General features: G+C 50.6%; 1 protein-coding gene across 1 annotated transcript in view; it reads left to right on the top strand.

Annotated features, from left to right (window-relative positions):
• The window catches only part of TMEM132D (transmembrane protein 132D), a 186,321-nt gene extending 164,258 nt beyond the window's left edge, over positions 1-22,063 (top strand). The window contains exons 6-9 of the mRNA XM_038152288.1: positions 13,496-13,701; positions 14,700-14,973; positions 16,816-17,007; positions 19,803-22,063. Of these exons, the coding sequence (XP_038008216.1) occupies positions 13,496-13,701; positions 14,700-14,973; positions 16,816-17,007; positions 19,803-20,978 (1,848 nt within the window). The 3' untranslated portion in view covers positions 20,979-22,063. The remainder of the gene's footprint in view (positions 1-13,495; positions 13,702-14,699; positions 14,974-16,815; positions 17,008-19,802) is intronic.
• The last annotated feature ends 272 nt before the right edge of the window (positions 22,064-22,335 follow it).

The raw sequence follows: 22,335 nt of genomic DNA, 5'->3' as shown, positions 1-22,335 counted from the left end.
GAGTGCTTGTCAGGATGGAAGGAGTGTGAAAGCATTTGAAAGATCAAAGCAGCACGACTCCCATCAGAGTCAATGGGAACAAGCAGCTAAAATCTTACAAAATGCTTTCAAATTATCCTCCACCTTCGATTCCCTAGCCTGGCTGAAACCAGCTCCTGAAATATTTTATTGAGTGTGTTTCTCTTGTCATTCCTCTGCAAGCAGAGGGAAGCTTGGAGGAGCTGTGGGCTCAGCTTGGCAGCGAGATCCTCCGCTCCCCTGGCTGCCCTGCTGTGCCACCCCTGGGCTGCTCTGGCAGCTGGGCACAGCTGGGCTCGCTGGTTTGCTCTGGGGAGAAAAGCTGATGTTCCTGTCCTCTGCAGAGACCCTGGGCATGCTGTGAGAGCTCTCTTTGCTCTGGGCTGGCAGAGGCAGCCCCCGAGCCCCAGAGCTGTGTGCGGGCTGTTCTGCCAGGGCAGGGCTTTGCTCTGGCCACGCCTGGCACTGCCCCTCTGGGCACATTTTCACGGGGAAAGCTCCTGCAGCGTCTCCCAGGAGCTGCAGAGCCCGTCAGAGCCCGCCCCGTGACACGAGCAGCCATGAATAAAACATTCATGAATAAACAGAGCACAAAAAACACCTTTTATGAGGTCAAATGGCAGAGATGAAATAGAAACTGCATCTCGTCAGTCCTCACCTGGACTGCTGCCCGCTCCACAAGTGTGGGCTTGGTTCATAAGTTGTTCTGGACTGTGTGAGAGGAAATGTTTCTGGCCTGGCTTGCCTGTTGATGCTAAATGTAGCTATTTTCACTGGTTGATTATTCTCCAACGTCGCAGGAATGAGACTTCGTTTCTCATGCCAGATAGCCTTGCAGATAACATTCCCAGCACAGGAAAGCTTTGTGAGCAGTTAATTCCTGCACTCCCACAATGAGCTAGCGCTGTCTGTTCTGTATAAATAGGTGCTCATATGAGAAATGCACACGGACACACATTTGTGTCATGAGCACTGAGCCCCGCTCTGATGTGCTTTACAAAGTGTTGTCAGGAGGTTTTTTTGCAAAATGCTGAAATGCTGTAGGATAATGGGACTGGTTCAAATATAAATGTTCATCAGCAGCACCGTTGTTGTTATTATTTTACTTGACTGTGCAAAGAAAGAGACACAGAAATGAAACAGTATTGATCCATAGTGATTGCACTGTCCTGAACCAGGCTCTTGTTTAGCTGGCTGAGGAAAACAGGATGCCTTTGCTTCCAGCTTTTTAATATGTTTTTTTTTTCCTTGAATCTTCTTGATTTAATGCAATGTGATCAATTTTCAGGCAGTGGTTTGTCTTGCACGTCAGGATGCTTCACAACTAATGCTATAAATACAGGTGGGAACAATATCTTGAGCATTTTCTCACGTCTAAGGAGCTAAGAAGAAGTTCAAAGTAATATTTACTTTGTGCACTGCAAACTTATTTAACTGCATAGCAGCAGCATGAATTGGTAAAGTGTAGTGCACTGAGGGGATCAGGAGGGTGCAGAGCACACTCTGCTCTGTCCTCTGGAGGGGAGGATGTGCAGAACACATTTCCCAGTACAACAGGGCCTTCTCCTTTTGTGATCAATATTGAATCTGAGGAACGAAGATGAAATACTTGTGTCCCTTCTTACCCAGAAAAACTGCATTTCTTGTAGATGGCATGCATGGACTACAGACAGGAAAAGTTGTGCCTCCCTTATATCATTGTAAGGTGTAAAAATCACTGGAATTTTCCAACTGAGATGAAAGGAGCAACACTTCAGCTGTGGAAAACATTCTCGAAAGTCATTTGCTGAGCAGATCTGAAATGTTGCTGCAGTTGTTAATTATCATCTCAGTCCTCAGCAGTCCCTAGAGCTGAAGAGTTTCTAGTCAGATCCTGTCTGGTTCAAATCCTTTTCTGCACTGATGTCACCAGGCCAATCCTCCCCATCCTGTGCTTAATTGTTTCTCTCCAGCTTTGTACTTTGCCCTTACCTTTCTTCAATCTCATCTATTTATTTCAGATACTTTTCTACACTACAAAGATCATTTTGAATTCTAAGCTTGTTCTCCAGAGAACTTCTAACCCCTCCCAGCTTGGCATCATCTGCAAATTTAATGAAATTAATTAAATGAAAATTAAATGAAAGGCTCGCATTGACTTCAAGGGGCATTGGAGTGAACCCAAACTGTCTTACATCTTTCACAAGTGGTTCAAGTGAAATACACTTATTGCTTCACAGGCCATTTTTGTAAGGGAGAAAGACGGATGCATGCTGAATAATTCAGGGTCCTCGTTGCTGACTGAGAGAGATTTAACTCATTTGTCAGAATAATGACCCCTGTTCAGGGCGGGGAGCAAGTGGGTTTGGATGATTCCTGTCCCCAGGGAGAGGCTGGGGCAGCCTGGGCTCAGCTCAGGGCTCAGCTCAGCCCCCCTCAGGAGGGGCTTGCCTGGGGATGTACAGTGCAGGCTGGGCACAGGGCTCTGCAGGTGCTGGACGAGGATCAGAGCTCCCTTCCAGCCTGGTGGGAGCAGAGCTGCTGCCAGGGCAGCCGGGCTGCACACTGGGGTGGCACTGAGCCCCAGCCCGGTGCCCCTGGGAGCCTGGGGCACAGCTCCGTGCCCAGAGCCCTCCCTGCTCTCAGGAACCCCAGAGGGCAGCTGGTGTTGGTGCCTCGGGAGAGCTCAGGAATCCCCTCCCTGCTGGTGTCCCCACACAAAGGGTTCTCTCCCCACTGCAGTGCAAACTCTGGAGTCACTGTCACAGCCAGGGAGGGCTGGAAAACATCCTGTGGCTCTGCAGCCTGGCCGTGCTGGCTCTGGCAGCTTTCATCTGGCACTTGTGTATTGTGGCTGCTGTTGGAGCCCAGTCCTGCTTATTTATGCTTCTCTGCAAGTGATTCTTGGCTTAAAAAGGCGTAGGACTCTTTCAGAAATTTTTCATGCTTTGCTGTTGCATTATTTTTCCCCTGTCACTTCAAAGTGTTGGCCAACTTTCCAGAGCCTGCCGTGTATGCATGAGTAGATGTATATTGCAACAGATTTTCCCTTTTTTTCCTGAGTTGTGATGTTGGATATCTGAACACTTGCCAGAGGAGCAGAACCAGACTTTTCCTGGGCAAACTGTGGCAGAAAGAGGACTGGATCCTTAACTCTTTGAAGCCCTCCTATTAGCAAGATGGAAATCTCTTTGTCCTGGTAGCTCTGAAGTCTGCCGTTGCTGAGCAGATTCATCTCCTTTGGGCTGTGCTGCAGTGGCTGAAAGGCAGTGCCCTTGCTGGGGGGGTGTGGGTTCCACAGGTGATGCCAGCAGCGTTTGGGCATTGTTCTGTTCTGTGCCAGCTGGGAATGCCTCAGCTCAGGTTGGTGCCTGCAGGTCCAGGTCTGGGCTTGTGGGACACGGAGGAGTTCAAACTCCTCCTCTCCTTTCATCCTGGCATTCTCCTCTCTCTGCAGGGGCTTTTCAGTCACTTCTCCCGTGCAGCTCTCATCCCCTTTGTGGAGGTCTGGGCTCGTGCTTGGCCACGTCAGTGCTCATCAGTGCTGTCCCTAATTAAAACTGATGAATGACCCATCCCTGTTTGGACAGGAGTTAAAATCTCAGGGCTGTTCCTGTTTGAGGCTGTTTGGGGTAGGATCAAAGCTTTCCAGAGTCAAAGGGATGTCACCCCTGACGGGTGGGACCTGGCTCTCCTAAAGACTGGACCCTTGAGCATCCGGTGCAGTCTGGTGCAGGGCTGGGCCGTGCCCTGCCCGTGCTGTGTGTCCTGGCACAGAGGTGCCCAGGCTGCTGGGGCTGCCCCGTGCTGCGGTGTCTGGAGTGAGATGTGCAGCTGAATTACGTGGGCACACTCCCAGCTGGGAGCTCTCGGTGCTCAGCTGGCTCCGTGTGCTGGAAAGCTCCACAGAGCTCAGCCTGAGCGTCCCCGTGCCCCCAGCAGCCCAGGTGCCCCTTGCAGGTGTGCTGGGAGGGCTCGGCAAGGGGCCACCGTCAGCAGCTCCCCTGCTCCACCTGCCTGCCTCCCCTCCTGCTGCCCTCGTGTGCAGGACCTGGCATCCCTCTGCAAAAGGTGAAACGTTGTTCCTGAGCCCTCGTGAGCACCTGTTGCTGCAGCACCAGCTGCATAATTAGAACTGACAATCCCTGTCTAGAGATTTCTTGGAAGCTGGAAAAATGAGAATGTTGTCAAAAAAAATAGCGACGCTTCCAGTCTGCAATGCAGTGATGGAGATGGGAGATGAGTGAATGCAAGGAGGCAGAGAATACATTAGCCCAGTGCTTTTTCTAACTAATTTAGGAGTCCAGAACGGGCTGGAAGAATTTACATTTCTCTTACAGCCTTAAAGAAAAAGCATTTTAAGCCAGTTTCTCTATTTCTTTTATTTACAAAGAAATCCAACAGCTGTTGGTTTGTCGGACCAAAGTTTAATGGCAGTCATGCATAAAACTACAATGAGGGTGGTAATTTCTTTTTTCATCTGTTGATGCAAAAGAATTTTTGTATTTTATTTGGTTTGAAGCAATTTTCTGTAAAGTTATGAAAACCCGTTAAAGGAGGATCTTATTTTTTTCTAACAGAGAAAATATAAATTTCCCTGGGAGTGAACACAGGGTGTGTGGAGGAGGTATTTATTGCCCAGAGACAAGGGAGCAGCCTCCCTCTCACGAGTGAGAAGCAGAGCTGTTGTTGTCACTGCTGCTCTTTAAGCTGTCCTGCTGGGGGGACAAATGCCATTCTCAGTTCAGAGATGAGGAGCTCGGGGTGCTGCCCGTGCTCATCCTTCCCTGCTGTGCTCGGGTGGCTGCAGTGGGTGATGCAGAGAGAAAGAGGAAGATGGAATCCCCTTAACAGGAGCAAGAAAGTGTTGTCACGTTGATTACAAACAATTGTGGCTCCTAAAATCTGAAGCACTGAGGAGGTGGGCTGAGCCCAGCAGGTTCCTGGCAGCTCCTCAGGCAGTGCCAGCCTGGCTCGGGCTCTGCTGCCATCCCTGATTGATTGCCAGGAGCAGCCACGGGGCTGTCTCAGCCCTGTGCCCACGGAGCATCCCGAGCAGCTGGTGGGCAGGGAGCCTCCTGGTCAGCTGGAAACGGGAACTGCAGCACAGCCAACAGCAGCTCGGGGGCACGGCTGCGGCAGCAAAGGAGCAGCAGGAGTGAAGGAGGCCCTTTGAATTGTCTGTGTGTGCCCTGGACAGAGCTGCACCCCCAGAGCTGCCCCTGCCCCCAGGAGGTGAAGGGCTGGCCCAAAAAACTGCCCAGAAACAGAATCAGCAGAAAGAGGCAGCTGGGTGACTCCAGCACCTGAGCTCCTCCTTGTCTCTTACAGAGCTGGCTTTGCAGAATCCCTGTAAAAACTGGGGAGAGGAGCCTGAGTGTGCAGATCCACCAAAGGGAGATGGAAGGCCGGATTCTCAGAGCACCAAACTCCCCTGGAGTGCAGTGGGAGTTTAACACTTCAGCATCCTTCAGAGCATTGATCTCAACAAATTACACACAGCCAGCTGGTGAGTGTGTGAGGGAGCAGGCCGTGAATGCCAGGCTTGTGCCAAGTGCTTCTGTGCCTTCCTGTCCCTTCCTGTACACGGGAACAGCACACTCACTGTGCCAAAGGTTCCGCGGATTCCCTGAGATGGGGTTTTAATTGAGCAGGTTTCATCGTGATGATTTTGTTTTGATTTGTGGCCCCACTTGATTAAGGCTTATTGGGGGAAATTTGGCAGAGTTTATTCAGTCAGAATTTGTACTCCTGTAAAGCAGCTTTGTGAAATGATGCTAATTTCCTTGGAATTTCATCTCTGACAGAAGAAAAAAAGAAGAAAAGGATGCTACCAGGTTCTTGTTGTGTCAAGGAAACAACTTGTTTTGACATTTCCAAAATGAAATGTTTTGATTTTTTCATTTTAAAATAACTTTTTCCTTGATGTTGTGGTATTTTTACATAATTTTAATCATTTGAAATTGAAATGAAACTGAATTTCGTGACCCAAAAATGAAAGCAAATGTATGTGTCTTGCCAGCCCTGCTGAAATGCAGCATTCATCCTCCAGGCAGCTCGACTGCCAGTGCCGTGGGAGAGGGGACACTCAGCACCAGGGACACATCAGGTGGCCCTGGCTGCTCTGAGCTCAGTGCTCGGAGGGGACAAGCTCTGCACAGGCAGAAATAAATCACAGTGAGCACGGAGTGTGCAGAGACTCAAAAATGTCCTCAGAAGGGCTGGGCAGAAGCTGCTCTGCTGTCACTGCCGCCCCAGAAAATGTGTAAAATCTGTGCAAATCCACTGCACAGAGAGAAACTGACTGTTCTCAGTGCTGGAAACGGGGGCAAAAGAAACACGGAGAGGAAAAACCCACTGAAGTTTGATCTGCCAAGTCTTGATTTTAAGAAGCAAAAGGTGATTCCTGAGGAGAGGCTGTTAATGAGGGGATTTTCAGCTGGTAACACCACACAGCAGACGTTGTGTCACACCACAAAGGAACTATTACACTGGCAGCTCCAGCTGGATCTTTGCCCAGAATTGTAAGTCCTTAAAAATGTCCCATTGCGTGTTTCCCTCGGCTCTGTTGGGCTGAGGATAATGTATTGATGTTTGCCACAAAGCTGCAGAGCAAACCAAAATACTTCTTAGAAATGAATTGGTATCAGAGTTCTCTTAATCAATATGCTCTACGAGATGCTTCAGGTGGATTAGTGCAGTAAAACTCATTTTTCATGCGCACAGGTCTCTGCTAATACCTGTTCATAGCAGGGCTGGGTGGGCTTGCACCGTGTCACTGTGGGAAGCCTGGCAGCAAACAAGACCCTTAGAAACCAGGGGAGGTGTTTGTCTCTGCAGCTTCAGGCTGGGCTCAGCATCCCTGGAGTTACCTATCCCTGTCCTGAGCTTCAGGCTGGGCTCAGCCATCCCCCCCTGCCCTGCAGCTTTAGGCTGGGCTCAGCATCCCCAGAGCTCCTGATCCCTGTCCTGAGCTCTAGGCTGGGCTCAGCATCCCCAGAGCTCCTGATCCCTGTCCTGAGCTTCAGGCTGGGCTCAGCATCCCCGGAGCTCCTGATCCCTGTCCTGAGCTTCAGGCTGGGCTCAGCATCCCCGGAGTTCCTGATCCCTGTCCTGAGCTCTAGGCTGGGCTCAGCCATGCCCCCTGCCCTGCAGCTTTAGGCTGGGCTCAGCATCCCCAGAGCTCCTGATCCCTGTCCTGAGCTTCAGGCTGGGCTCAGCATCCCCGGGGCTCCTGATCCCTGTCCTGAGCTCTAGGCTGGGCTCAGCCATGCCCCCTGCCCTGCAGCTTTAGGCTGGGCTCAGCATCCCCAGAGCTCCTGATCCCTGTCCTGAGCTCTAGGCTGGGCTCAGCATCCCCGGAGCTCCTGATCCCTGTCCTGAGCTCTAGGCTGGGCTCAGCCATGCCCCCTGTCCTGAGCTCTAGGCTGGGCTCAGTAAAGCTGGCTCTGCCTCCCCGAGTCATTTCTGAGTGGCTTGCAGGGCTGATGATGGCCCCATCCTTTTGCACCTTGGTGCACAGCTTGTGTTCTGGAGGCTTTTATGGCTCCAACGAGCTGCTCGTGCTTATTTATTCCCCTCCTCATTCATTTTTAATGCTTAGCACAGACTCCCCCATTCTTCTCCTGCCAGCAGTGATTTAGGCAGGGCTCATTATCATAACTTAGGTTACTAAATATCCCCATTTATGCTGGTAGACCAGGGGAAATGTGTGCAGTGCTAAATCAGAAGAGATCCCCTGAGCTTGCCGCGGTGGCAGGGCTGTGTTTGAAGTGTGCATTATATCCAGAGAGCTCGCGGGGGGAAGGATCTTCTACAGGAGCAGGGATGGGGACAGAGGCATTCCCAAATACTGATTTTTATGGGGAAATACCAGAGGCTTACCCTCCAACTGGCCACCCTTGACGTGCACAGACCTAAACTGCTCAAGATACATTTTATTTTCAAAGATACATTCCATTTTCAAAGACTTATTAGCTGTGACTTCCCAAGAGTTCCACCAGAACTACTCTGGCAGGAAAGCAGTTTCCTGTGAGGGCTTTACTGTGGTCCCTTGGGGATTCAGTGATGATAATGAGGAGGGGAAAGACTGTTCCAGTTCTTTCTGAGAGCTGCCAGTGCGGTTCTGGGTACCTCTTCTGGGAGCTAGGATGTGCATTCCCCTTGCCCTCCCTCCCTTTAGATCTTTGGATTCTGTTCAGCCACAAGCTGCCACGGGGTTTATGGGCCCAAAGGAATAGCAGCCACAAATTCAGCTCTCCCACAGACAGCCGGGACACAAGGGGAGTGGGGAAAGCAGTGGAATGCTTTCAGGACACGGATGGGAACAACGCTGACTGGTCGGTGGGGCAGGGGCTGGGTGGGATTTGTGAGGGGCCTTTTTGCTGCTTCCCTCGTTTTCCCCAGGCTGGTGAGGTCCTGCTGCAGGGCTTCCAAGAGTTTCCTCTTTTATTCCCCAGATAATGTGAACTAAAAGAGGAGGAATTCATAAAAAGCAATTGCTCTGTTTGTGATCACACCCCAAGAGCATACAAAGGGGGACTTTCAGAGGACAGAGATAACCCCTTTTCAAACAACACTTTTCAAACAAGGCTTTTCAGGTACAGGTAAAGCAGTGCCTTGGAGCAGCAGTGCCCCTGGTTGGGTTTTCTGTGCAGGAGGGGCACTGCAGCATCCCCTGCAGGGCTGCAGAGCTGCCAGCTGGGCTCTGGGGTACCCGGGGGGCACAGCTGCACGGGGCTGGGCACTGCAGGCCTGCAGAGGATGTGCAGCAGGAGCAGCAGTGACTGCAGCTCTGCCCTTGGCTGTGGGGCTTGAATTCAGTGCAGTGCTGAGCACTCCTGAAATCCTGCACTCTGCGCGTGCTGTGGCAGTGACTGAGCTCTTCCAGAGCCAGCAGCGTGTGTTTGTGTCCTGGGATTTGCAGGGTCCCAGCACGAGGGAAGAGATGAGAATCTTGACTCCATGTTCCAGAAGGCTGAGTTATTATATTATTATATATATTATTTTATATATTATATTATATATAATTATGTATATAATATATAGTATTATAGATATTATTATATATTATTATATATATTATAATATTATATTAAAATGCTATATTGAAACTACACTAAAAGAACAGGGAGAAAGGATCCATCAGAAGGCTGGGCAGGAACAGAAAGGAATGAATAACAAAGGCTGTGGCTGAGCAGAGTCTGAGCCAGCTGCATCCTTGATTGGTCATTCATTAGAAACACCTCCCTGGACCAACCAAGGCAGCACCTGCTGCATCCCACAGCAGCAGAGAGTTCTTGTTTGCATTTCCTTCCTGAGGCCCCTCAGCTTCCCAGGAGAAGAAAATCCTGGCAAAGGATTGTCATACAGATGTCGTGGTGACATGTTTGCTCTGGGAGTGTCCTTGCTGCCTCTGTGCTGGGCTGGCAGCGTGGGACAGAGCTGTGCCCTGCCCCAGAGCCAGCTCTCGTGGCTCAGATCTGTGTGGCACTCGCAGGCAGCTGCCTCGGCTGTTCACTGCTGGCAGAAAAAGAGGGGCACCTGCAGGAGCCAAAAGAAGCCCACAGCACTTTTATAACCTACCAAGTTCGTGCCCCAAAATGGCATTCAAAGCTCAGTCCCTCAAGAGATGAAAGCCCCCTGCACTGGGAGGGTTTCTGGAGCATCTCGTGAACGCTGAGTACAGTCTCCCTTAATTAAGGGAAGTCAGCTCGGTGCAGGTGTGTGAAAAGCTCCAGTGACACAAAGCCTGAGCACAGCACAGCACCAGAAGGGTTTAATGGCATTATAATGTCCCCGAATTACAGTGGCCACAACACAGAGATGTGTTCCAGCAGTACATTAGCAGGAGAAGCAAATCTGCTCGTTCTCTCTTGAGCCCTTGTCACCTCTCCTGAAAGCTGGAGTTGGCATCTCTGAGATACCAGAACTCAGGGGCAGGAGGAGGGGAAATGAGAGGTGGGGGGAGTCCCTGGATTTTGGGAAGGAAACAGGTTGGTTTTCCCCACAAATCACCCACCTTTCCCCAGTCCCTTTGTAGCCCTGCTGCATTTCCAAAGTGCTCAGTGGCTTTCTGGAATGGCTGTGTGTGCCCAGGCTGCTGCAGCCCTGCAGGCCATCCCTGATGTGCCCCCAGGAGCTGAGCTGGGCCGGGGCAGAGCCCCTGGGGCACTCCTGGCACCAGGGCACCTGCAGGGCTGCCCTGCTGTGTTTTCTCCTGGTTTGGTGCCCAGCCCTGTGCTGAGGCCAGCGGGCAGGGCAGGGCTGGGGGCACTCCACGCCCCCTTGGGTGAGTTTTTGGAAAGGAAAGGAGCTGGGATCCGTGCCAGGCTGAGGGGCTGGGATCTGTGCCAGGCTGGAAAGGGAAGGGTGGGCTCAGGAGGGGCCGTGGCAGCCAAAGCTTCTCTGGGCTCTTCCCATCAGCAAGAGCTGGGGGAGCCATGGGAGAGACCCTGGGCACCAGCCAGGGCACAGCCCCCAGGGTGCCAGCTGTGGGACAGCCCCAGGGTGCCAGCAGGGTTCACAGCTCCTAGAACACAATCTCAGGAGATATTCCAGTTTTCTGCTCCCGCTCCGTGCCTGCAGCCCTTCCCTCGTGCAGGAGGATGGACGCTGGGCTGCGGCTGCAGGAGCAGGGCAGGGCTGATCTGCCTGCCCAGTGATGCCCTGTTTCTGCATGTGCTGGACTCTGGACTCTGCCCCGTGTTTGGTGCTGCTCTGGTAGCATGCACGCTGCAGCAGAGCAGTGCTGCTCCTTCAGCCAGGCAGGCAGGGCTGCCTGGGAGCTCAGTAGCTCATGGTGCTGCTGACCTCACCTACAGCCAGGGACACGGCACCAGCGGCTATCCCCAGCACAGGCATTTTTTTTCCTGACCATCAGTTTGTTCTATAAATCATAATATTGAAGGCACAAGGTCATGGTATTTATTTAATCATTCATACAGTAGTCTTTTAGGAATGGATTCTTTTTTTAGCTCTCTTTGTGCAGTAAACCCTGATAAAGTTGGAATCGAGCTGTTTGCCTGCCAAATTTTCCTTCTCTTGTTATTGCTTGAGCATTAATGAATTTAGAATCTGAGAGTCTGATTGCCATCCCTGCCCAGCACAGTTCAGCAGTTATCTCCGTGCCTGGGAGAGTCTGTGTTGACTTCCAGCCCCTGTGGCTGAGCTGCTCTTCACAAGGAACAGTAAAACCAGCAGCAAAATCCCACCAGAAGTCCCTGTTCAGGCAGTGACACCTTACCCAGGTGCCCTGCCAGCAGCCCTGGTGAAGGGCAGAGCAGGGCACACCCAGGGGATACAAGGGGGCACCCCGGGGACATGCAGGGGACATGCAGGGCACCCAGGGGACATGCAGGGGACATGCAGGGGACATGCAGGGCACCCAGGGGACATGCAGGGCCCAGAGCTCCCATGGCAGTTCAGAAGCTCAGCTCTGATCCCTGGGCTGCCCTCAGGCACTGGGAGTTGTTCCAGTCCTTAAGTGCCTCGGGGTTTCAGTCCCAGGGCTATCACGCTTAATTGCCTTGTGTTAATTAGCTGAGACTGAGCAGTGTGAGGTGCTGGTACTGGAAGCAGAGGTGGCGAGGAGGTCACACAGAGCAGTTACCGTGTGCCAGCCAGGAAAGCCCGGGTTCACAGCCCTCCCTTGTGCCCGTGGTGCAGCCTGCGGAGCTCAGGGCGAGTGCAGGAGCCCAGGGCCAGCAGCTCCTGGGTGACCCTGGGCCACCCTGCCTTCAGCTTGAGCTCGTTCCTCCCCGGGGAAGGCAGCACAGGAGGCTCTGCCCGGTTTCCTTGCCGCTGGTGGCTCAGGGGGAGCAGGGGAGGCAGGAGGCAGCAGCCAGAGCTCATTAGCACATAGGAGACTTGTCTGCTGTGAGAACAGCACTTAAAACACAAGACAACGGGGTAAGCACAGTGCCAGCAGGCTGCAGTCGGTTCCCACTTCAGAAGCAAGGTGGGAGAGGGAGCAGAAGTGCCAGGCAGTGCCTGGAGGGTTCTCACCTGCAGCAGACACTGCAGCTGGGGGTGCTCCTTGCCCTGAGAGCACCCCTGTGACAGCAGCGTCTGCCCCGGGGCTGCTCCAGGGGATGTGCCTGTGCTGCAGCTCGCATGCAGCTCACATCCAGCTGCTCCCAGGGCTCTGCCCAGCTGCCTGCTCTGGGCTCTGAGCTCACTGAGCCTGGGTCCTGACAGGACAGCCAGCAGCTGGTGGAAAACAGGCTTACCTGAGACACAAACCCCATCAATGTGCCTGTAAACAAACTCCTTACCTTCCTGCTGAAACCAACAGCAACTCAAGAGTCTGACCTTAAAGCAGAGGGGGCTTGGAAGGGAGACATTGCAAGAGCCATGATAACCTTTCCTTGGTGGGTCACCTAGGCTCAGACAAGCCAGGGTGGAAATGCATTTGCCATGGATCTGGCTGGGAGGGCTTGTTGTTTAAAGATAATAATATCAGGAATGCCAATTATCCTACAAAAGCTGGTGATATTTAAATATGATTTAAATTCATTCAGCATTTAAACAGAGAAGTAGAAAATGGCATTAAATTCAGACAAGGATGAGACTGTACATTCCAGAGTGAGAAGTATTAAATGCATTGATGGAATGGAATAGAAGGTCTGGCTGGTAATGGATTGTGCAAAGAGCTCAGGGTTCTAATAGATCATTCCTTCAGATCATCAGCACGGTAAAGTGGTAGTTAATAAATTATTTGACGTGTACATTTACTCATATATTTTAACTAACTGTAATGAACAGGTCCTGTCAGCTCACCTAGATCCTTGCAGTAGCTGCTAAATTGCTTGAGTGAGATTTACTAACTCTCTGCAGTATTGATGTCCAGAGCTGCAGGTGATAAATGAAAGGACATCAGGGCCGGCTCCTGTTGCAGCGCTCTGCCAGGCTGGCAGCAGGGCTCAGGCTGTGCCCTGGCCATCCCTGAGCTCTCCCTGGGAGCAGTTCTGCTTGTGAGCACCCTGTTCATTCCCTGGTGCCTGTGACAGGGCTCTGGAGGAGCTCTGTCCCGTTCTGGGGTTGATTAGAGGGATTGTCCCCTCTCAGCTCTGCCTGCAGGCACTCACCTGCTCCTCCCCAGGTGAGTGGGGGTCTGTGGGCTCTCAGGGGAGAGCAGGAGCTCTGGGGAGTCTGAGCTGTGGGGAGAGGAGAGGAACCTTCTCTCCCTGCCACGATCTGAGGTCTGTCCTCCTGCTGGAGTGGGAACTAAGGACCAGAAGAAAGCTGTTCCCTTAGCTTAGATTATACTGGAAGTGTTTATGGCAGGGAAAACCAGCCTCTTGAAGTGCTGCTGAATTACAGAGGCTATTGAGGGCACACCAGGCACCTTTCTTGGTACTCCATGTTGTCCTCTGAACCTGGAGCCAGTTTAAACCCAGATCCCTTCTCTTCCTCCCACTCACCCAGCATGTGGTGAACTTCATAATTAGTGAAGAGACTCATTACTTTTTTTTTTCCTTCTCCTTTTTATTTTCAGGTTTCTGACAGATGTGACTATGTCTTTGTCAACGGGAAGGAAATGAAAGGCAAAGTGAATGCCGTAGTGAATTTCACTTACCAGCATCTGAGTGCCCCTTTAGAGATGACAGTGTGGATTCCTCGTCTCCCGCTGCAGATAGAGGTCTCTGACACAGAGCTAAATCAGATCAAGGGGTGGAGAGTCCCCATCATCTCTAATAAGAGGTAGGTTTCATTAGAGGATGTTCATTCTGGGCTGTGCACTTGCCAGGGACCTGTCAGGGCCAGTGGATCTGAACATGCTCATTTGGCCTTAATGCAATTCTGCTGTAAATTTGAAGGTCACCAGACATTTATTCAATAGGCTCCTGCACTGGACTTGTAAGGGAAATGGGAGCTGCAGGTTGCATGAACCCGGATTGGAAATCAATTTCCTTTTGTAGCACTAATGACTGGGATGGGAAGAGCCAAGTGGTCAAGTTAGGCAGGATCAGGCACGAGGCAGCAAGGAGACATCAACATGAGCCAGCTCTGGCAGGGCTGGCCGGTCCCCAGCCTGCTCACAGGTCCTGGCAGCTCCTGGACCCACTGTCAGTGGTCACAGTGAGCACACAGCTGTTTCACACCCCGTGGGGTGCAGTGGCACTGATCAGTGCCCCGGAGTCAGGACACAGAGCTCTCACAGTGCCCACAGGACAGAGGATGGATGAAGCAGGTCAGAGCTGTCTGCATCTGTTGTCGGTGTTATTAAGAACAAGAGGAACAAGTTGATGAAGGAGGTACTTGGTATTCCCACCTGCAAATGAAGCCATTTATTACAGGTTGCTGTTAGCATCAGAGCAAAGACACTTCGGTGGAGAAGTGATTTCAAATTGTACTGTACAGAGAGGGATGTGTGTGTAGGTGCAGAGGAGATTTCCATGGCAACACAAAGATGTTTATGGGAAGATCCAGAAAGGAAAGAAGTGTGAAGGTCCTGAAAGCAAGGACTTGACATGGAAAACAATGGAAGATGCTTGGGGAGGACAGTGTGGTGGCAAAGCTGGGAGGCCAGCTGATGGTGTCAAGTGCTGTTTGTGAGTTATGCACACGGGAAACAGGATAAAAGTGGGAGAAGCTGAAGGAAGCGGCTGGTGCCAGGAGCAGGCTGCAGGCTGGGGACAGCAGCAGCTCTGTTGCAGCTCTCCAGCACAGCTGACCCTGTCCCCGTTGTTGTCCGGCAGGCCGGCCAGGGACAGCGATGAGGAGGACGAGGACGAGCGCAGGGGCAGGGGCTGCACGCTGCAGTACCAGCACGCCATGGTCAGGGTGCTGACTCAGTTCGTGGCCGAGCCCCCCGAGCCCGGGGCCCAGCTCAGCTTCCTGCTGGGCTCGGACTGGCAGCTGGACATCACCCACCTGGTCAGGGACTTCATGCAGGTGGAGGAGCCCAGGATCGCCCGGCTGCAGGATGGGCAGGTCCTGGTTGGGCTGGAGCTGGGCATGACCACAATCCAGGTAGGGAGATCACTGACATGTTCTGTTCCTCCCTTGATTCCCCGCCACAACTGAGGCAGGGAGATCTGTTCTTCCCTAAATTCCCCTCCACAATCCAGGTAGGGAGATCACTGATGGGTTCTGTTCCTCCCTTAATTCCCCTCCACAATCCAGGTAGGGAGATCACTGACATGTTCTGTTCCTCCCTAAATTCCCCTACCACAACTGAGACAGGGAGATCTGTTCCTCCCTAAATTCCCCTCCACAATCCAGGCAGGGAGATCACTGACATGTTCTGTTCCTCCCTTAATTCCCCTCCACAATCCAGGTAGGGAGATCACTGACATGTTCTGTTCCTCCCTTGATTCCCCTCCACAAATGAGGCAGGGAGATCTGTTCCTCCCTAAATTCCCCTCTACAATCCAGGTAGGGAGATCACTGACATGTTCTGTTCCTCCCTAAATTCCCCTCCACAATCCAGGCAGGGAGCTCACCGACGGGTTCTGTTCCTCCCTTAATTCCCCTCCCTGGCCATGGGTGATCCAGCATTAACAACAGAAGCTGGAGCCATGAACTCCTGAATGGAACAGAATTGGAGCAAGGACTAGAAGACATGGCAGAGATGGTTTTCTCTCCTTATCTGGTGCCCCAAAGTGCAGTAGAGTACAGTTTTATTTAATTTAACCCAACCTGTATGTTGGGAGGCTTTTTCTGATTATTTTTGTCTAAGGCTGCTCCTGAACCTGGAGCCAGGATTTGATCACAAGGCATGCACAGCTCTGTGTTCTCCCAGCCTGCACTGACAGAGCAAAGGGTAAAGTGAAAATTAGCCAGGTTACAGAAGTGAGACTGGAATATTAATCTAAATATTAATTAAAAGAAAAGGAAAAGGAGATGGGGAGAGAGATTATTTCAGTGATACTGAAGTAGAATACGTGTTAACAAACACTAGAACAGGAAAAAATCTCTCTCCAAACATGCTTATCATCCCAAACTGTCAAAGCAGAAAACGCCCAGCACACCTGTCGATAACGAGGTTGTCAAGGCTGGAGAAATGGGATTTGAGATTTTTGACTTTCTGCAAACTCTGCAGAGATTTTCTGAATGCCTTTCTAAAGCTCTGGGACTTACAGTGCTCCAACCAATGCACATAAAACTGTGGAAAGAAAAATCCAAGGGTAAAAAGCTGAGAGTGAGTTATATTTGAAGAATACCTCTTATAAGCTGCTTCAGAAATGCTCTGTACCCTGTATGGATCATTACATTCAGCTGGCTTGCTAATGAGCAGCGTGGATGTCATGTATCACTGCACTGACCTCTGTGTGTATTTTCTTAACCAAAACAAATTCTCTCTGTCAATTTTGCATTCAGTACCATGAGAGGTTGTTGTAGCAATACATTACCCTTCCTTTCCATGGGATCGAAATAAATACCCTTTATTCAGTGGATTTTATATAAATCCATAGACCTCATTGTATTTATGCCACCTCAAAACATGAGGATTAATCGAATACTTAAATTTCACATGAAGATTACATTTACAACTAGTTACCACCCGTGAGGCAGATGTGGTCATTACATTTACAGACAGTTAGCACATCTGAAGCAGATGTTGGCCCGTGGCAGAGGGGAATGGCACAGCTGATTCCATTTGCACAGGTAAAAGGTGCCATAAGGCCCCTGTTACTGCAGAAGAGTTAAAAAATGTGAGTAGCCCTTTTAAATCATATTTTAATAGTGTCTGCTGTGAGAAATCCTTCCCGTTCCCATAAACATCCCTTATCTGTGTTACATGAATTCTGTGCAGTTATTTTCCATGGTGCTGTACAAAATGGCTGTGGTAACTTCAGTTTTTCTCTCCAGATCCTGTCCCCCCTTTCAGATGCCATCCTGGCTGAGAAGACAGTGACAGTCCTGGATGAGAAGGTGACAATAACTGACCTGGGAGTGCAGCTGGTGACAGGACTGTCCCTCTCTCTGCAGCTCAGCCCGGGGAGCAACAGGGCCATCTTTGCTACTGCAGTGGCCCAGGAGCTGCTGCAGTCCCCAAAGCAGGTATGTGCCCAGCTGGGCTGCGTGGAAGGAGCTGCTCTGAGGCACTGCCTCGCATTCCCAGCTGCTGGAATTGAGCAGGTCTTTACTGCTAGTGTGCTAGTGAAACATTCTGTTTATGGGACTTTCCTGAAGGCCACCAAGGGTGCTAAACAGCAAAACAAAGACCTCACCAAAAGGACACTGTGTTTTAACAGCCCCTGGCACCAAACACCCCTCCTGTCATGGCTGATCCAGAAATACAGGCAGAGATGTGTCAGAACTGAGCCCCAGCAGTGCCCTTGCACACACACACACACACACCCCTGCCTTTTCTGTCCCATCCTGCACCCCCTGGATGCCAGGATATCCTGCCATGTTCAGCCTCCCATCACAGGTTATCCAAATCATCCCTTTATTCCACCTCTACACGAGAAAGTGCCTCGTGTTGTGCCAAAGTCTTCTTCCTTTAGTCTTCCTGTGAGCACTTTAAGAAGTCAGGGAGCATCCCTTCCATTCTGATTCATTACTAGAATGTGAATCAGCATCACTGACTCATTTCCTGATTCATGATTTCATAAACCATTTTTTCCCCTTATTACTCTTAGTTCCTTTATTAGGGAACCAACAGTTACCAAGGGCTTTTGGATTTTGCCGTGTCCTCAGCAGTCCCTGCTTGGTATTTGTCCTTGTGCTTCTGTACACATTTGAAATGTAAACTTGTTTTTCCAAACCAAATCCATCAGTCTGGGACTTTCATCAAGGATACACTGGGCTCTTAACACTTAAGCATGTTCTGAGCTTCAAAGGTAAATGGCATGCACGTTTGAAGTTTGGCCAGCTGCTGAGGTGCTTTAATCCATCATGGGGTCTTTTCCTTGGGATGCAGGATGGGAAATAATGCAGAGCTGCTGCCTGTACAGGGTGATAAAAATCAGGCTCCCGTGTAGTGTTCCAGGAGTGAAGGAATCCATGCCGGGCGGGTGGAGGCAAGGCCAGTGAGCTCACCCGTGGCACAGGGGTTGGACAAAGTGCCCTGAGACCAGCCCAGGGGCAGGGCTTGGTGCCAGTCAGCCCCCGTGTGTGCCCAGCTCGGGCATTTCCCCAGAAATGCAGCCTGGACAGGTCCTTCTCTGCATGCAGGGCTGCAGCCAGGGGTCCACATAAACAGAGAGGAGAGTGTGTGCCCTCCAGGCTGGCAGGGCTGACTCTGCTTTGGAAGGCAGCTGAGTCCCTCCGTTGCTCAGGACATGATTCTCAGAGCACAGTCCCTATAAGCAAAGCAATGCAAAATTATTAAATGATTATGCAGGTTTAAGCAACACAGTGGGAGGATGAGAGCTGATGACATAAATGCTATGCAGCCTTCAAGAAACAGCCAAAGATTAATAAACACAAAGCTGGGATTTATGACAGTGTCAGCAAAGTCTTAGGGCTCCGGCCTGAAATAGAGACAGAAGCAAATCTGCCATTGAAGCAGGGGGAGCTTTGTGGCTCTGAGGATTTCGGAATCAGGCCAGTAGAATATACACCCTACAATCCCAGAAGACTGGAACTTATTCTCCATGCTCTGAACAGGTGAATGACTTTGTGCTATGAGCAATTTAAAGGATAATGTGTTTATTCTCTGTACATACATGGAGTTAGAATGTAAATGCTGTCTGTATGAAAAACTGCTTTTTAAAGGAACAGGACTTTCATATGCATGGTTTTCACAAGTTGATTTGTTGGTTGGGTGTCTGTCTGTCTGTCTGTCTGTCTGTCTGGCAGACTCTCACAGGTGATCCCAGCTCTGACCATAGAAAAGCTCATTTCAGACAGCAGAGACTCCACAGATGGAGCCAGGTCTGTGGTGGGGATTCCCCAGGGCTGATATCCCAGCCAGGGCAAGTCAGACCATCAGAAGCAGGAATCAGACTCCAGGAGAGCAGCCTGAATTTTATCTGTAAATGATCAATGTACAAATACAAAGATGTTTTTCAGGTGGCACAACAACTTTCAATAGTCATTTGAGAGTCCTTAGAGGACCTGATTTTCAGAAATGGGTGAGCACATGTTTTCTGAAATTCAAAAATACTTTAAAATGTGCCCAGTTAGAAGCCAAAAGTCAAGGATGCCAGGAAAGCTGCAGCATGAGGCATGTTCTGACTACCCAGGTCGGATTCATTGGCATTCAGTGAAGGCCTCCATGCACACTGGAGTACACAATCTGCATTGCTGTGACACAAGATTAAACTTTATTATTGTCTTGCTTTTAATTGCTAACAAGCGTAAAAATTACCCTGGCCGTTTCCTAAAGAAGCAACTGATTGGTTTCCTCTGCTTGTACAATCTGCTAATTTAATTTGAGAGACAGGAATCAAGGAGTGAAGGTGTGGAGTCATGTGTGGACCTGTTTGCTGTACTAGCTATCTTTAACATGTGCTTTGTGTAATGAGAGGAGACTTTGTATTTTAAGCAGTTTAGAAATAATGTTGGGGTTTTTTAATGTAAATATAAAACAGTAAATGATCTCAGTCACTGGTAATGCTTCCTGACATGCAATTTATTGTGGTGCTGAAGCAGATTCTGCAGAGCCCAGGGGATACAGCTCCTTTAAGCACCTTTGTGGAAACCAATCTTATTATCAACGAGTGTTTTAGACCGGTATTTCTCTTCACGCCTTGGCAAGGCATTAATTTCGCTGCTGTCCCTATTTATTTCTTTTCTGATCACTAATGGCGTGTGGATCTTGTGAGGAGGAGGGAACAGACCAGAACAGAGCCCATTTCCCTCGCTGACCGCTCTGAGTGGGTCTGTGTTTGTTTTATGTATTACAGGAAGCGGCCATCAGCTGCTGGATCCAGTTCAGTGATGGATCCGTCATGCCCCTGGATATTTATGACTCCAAAGACTTCTCCTTGTCAGCCACCTCTCTGGATGAGAAGGTGGTCTCCATCCACCATGACCCCAGATTCAAGTGGCCTGTGATTGCTGCTGAGACCGAGGGCCAGGGCACGCTGGTGAAGGTGGAGATGGTGATCAGCGAGTCGTGCCAGAAATCCAAAAGGAGGAGCATCCTGGCTGTGGGGAGCGGCAGCATCAAGGTCAAGTTTGGGCAGAGCGATGCCAACCCCAACGCCAGTGACAGCAAGCACAGGGGTGCTGGTGTCCAGCTGGAAAACCACGCCGGTGACCGGCGCCAAAAAAGCACCTGGCAGGAGAGAGGGGGAGGAGATGGGCACTACTACAGCTCCTCCATGGGCCACGAGCAGGGCAGGGACACCACCACGCACAGGTCTGTTCTGAGCAGGAAGGAGGACAGAGAGAGCCTCCTGGACGATGCCAGCCAGAACCTGCCCATGGACTTCACCAGCTTCCCTGTGCAGGTGGACCTGCCCCGGGACGGCGGGGACACGGAGGACAGCGACCTGCTGCAGACACCCCGGGGGCTCAGCGACCTGGAGATCGGCATGTACGCCCTGCTGGGCGTCTTCTGCCTGGCCATCCTGGTGTTCCTCATCAACTGCGTCACTTTCGCCCTGAAGTACAGACACAAACAGGTTCCCTTTGAGGAGCAGGAGGGCATGAGCCACTCTCACGACTGGGTCGGGCTGAGCAACAGGACAGAGCTCCTGGAGAACCACATCAACTTCTCCTCCCAGCAGGATGAACGGATCACAGCCATTGACAGAGGAGTGGACTACGAGGAGAGCAAATACCTCCTCAACACAACTGCCACCAAAAATATCAACGGACAGTCTTTCAGGTCTCCCGAGTCCACATTCAGTGAAGGGAAAGAACAGAAAAGTGAACCAACCACTTCTCCTACCTCTAAGAGGAAACGGGTTAAATTCACCACCTTCACCACCATCTCCTCTGACGATGGCTGTCCAACTGTCAACTCAATCCTTATGAGTAATGAGGACGACATTAAATGGGTCTGCCAGGACATGGACCTGGGGGAGTGCAAAGAGCTTAAAAACTACATGGAGAGGTTACACGAAAACGCGTAATGAGACACAAAAGACTTTTTTGGTTTGGTTTGTTCGTTTGTTTGTTTTTCACTCACCTTCTGCCTTTAATTTTGGGTAGTGGGGCAAAATGTTGTGTTCTAACAAGAATCAGCTGGTGGATAATAACTCAATGGAGCCCCAAGAAGCCACCCAAAAGCAGCTGGGAGAGCAGAGATCCTGGACAGCTGTTAAAATTCAAGTCTTCTCTGTGCTCAGAGATGGAAGTGAGAGATGTGTGTGGGTTTTTGATACACGATAACATGAAAAAAAAAAACTTAGAAAAATAATACGGTCTCATTCTCTGTGCTTTCCCAGGAAATCAATAAATATAACCAACTCCAGTGCAGTTTGGATATTACAAAGCTCACACAGCTCTACTGTTCGATATTGCAAGCTTTGGTTAAAAGCAAAAGATTGGTCTCAGAATAAATAGATCCATGAGAAGAGCGTGTCGTGCAGGCCACGTGCAGAGAATATCCATCCAGCAGCATTCATTTAAAGCTGACAAAAACCAACAGTGTGAACGAAGCAGCTCCCAGAGCTCAGAGTCGTGAGTTTCCAAAGAGTCTGGAGGGGATAAAGGCGTAACTGGGCTGTTTACAAACCAGCATGTTTGCCTCCCAAGCACTGACACTGGATACACAGACACAGTTCAAACTGAAACTCTCTTTTTAAGTAGATGCCAAGGTAATAAACTTTGCCAGCCGATTTTCGGTATTTCTTAATTTGTAAAATAGGAGAAGATATGATCTATACTCAGACTATCACTCATACTAAGGAAGGTCTTTTGGAAAGTTTGAGAGAATGAGCTATTTTTAAAAGCCCGCTTTGTTTGATTGTCCTGTTTTGGATTTGTATTCCCAGCCCTTTCCCTGGAGCTCCCCATCTCAGTCAGCCTTGGAAGCTGTGCTCCCTTCCTTCCCTCCCGTGCACACTCACTCCAGGGCTGCTCCTGCCCAGCACAGCCCTGCTGCTACCACGCTGTCCTGGCCTTCCCTGCTGGCCCTTCCCAGAGCTGGCCCTGTCCCTGGGCCCCGTGCCACGTGTGCTGACCTGGCCACCAGCAGCAGCTGCCTCTGGGTCCATCCCCTCCCCGGGGGTGCTCAGCTCCTTGTGCCCCCTGCTCAGCCCAGCACGGTTAGAGGGCACTGGGAGGTCACAGGGGAGAGCTGCACGTTCAACACTGAACCCTGCACAGCTAAACTCAGCAGATAACATTTGTTTTTCCCAGGGGTGATGATTATCTTCTGTTTTCTTCTGATAAGGATGTACATACAGTAGGATTTCAGTGATTACCCTTCCAACCCGACGTGCCCTCCGGCCTCAAACCAGGACATGTCTTGTGAGGTCCAACAGC

The sequence above is a fragment of the Motacilla alba genome, chromosome 15, assembly GCF_015832195.1.
Source record: "Motacilla alba alba isolate MOTALB_02 chromosome 15, Motacilla_alba_V1.0_pri, whole genome shotgun sequence".
Classification (NCBI taxonomy): domain Eukaryota; kingdom Metazoa; phylum Chordata; class Aves; order Passeriformes; family Motacillidae; genus Motacilla; species Motacilla alba.
The sequence above is the reverse complement of the archived record's forward strand: the minus strand, read 5'-3'. Positions and strand labels throughout refer to the sequence as shown.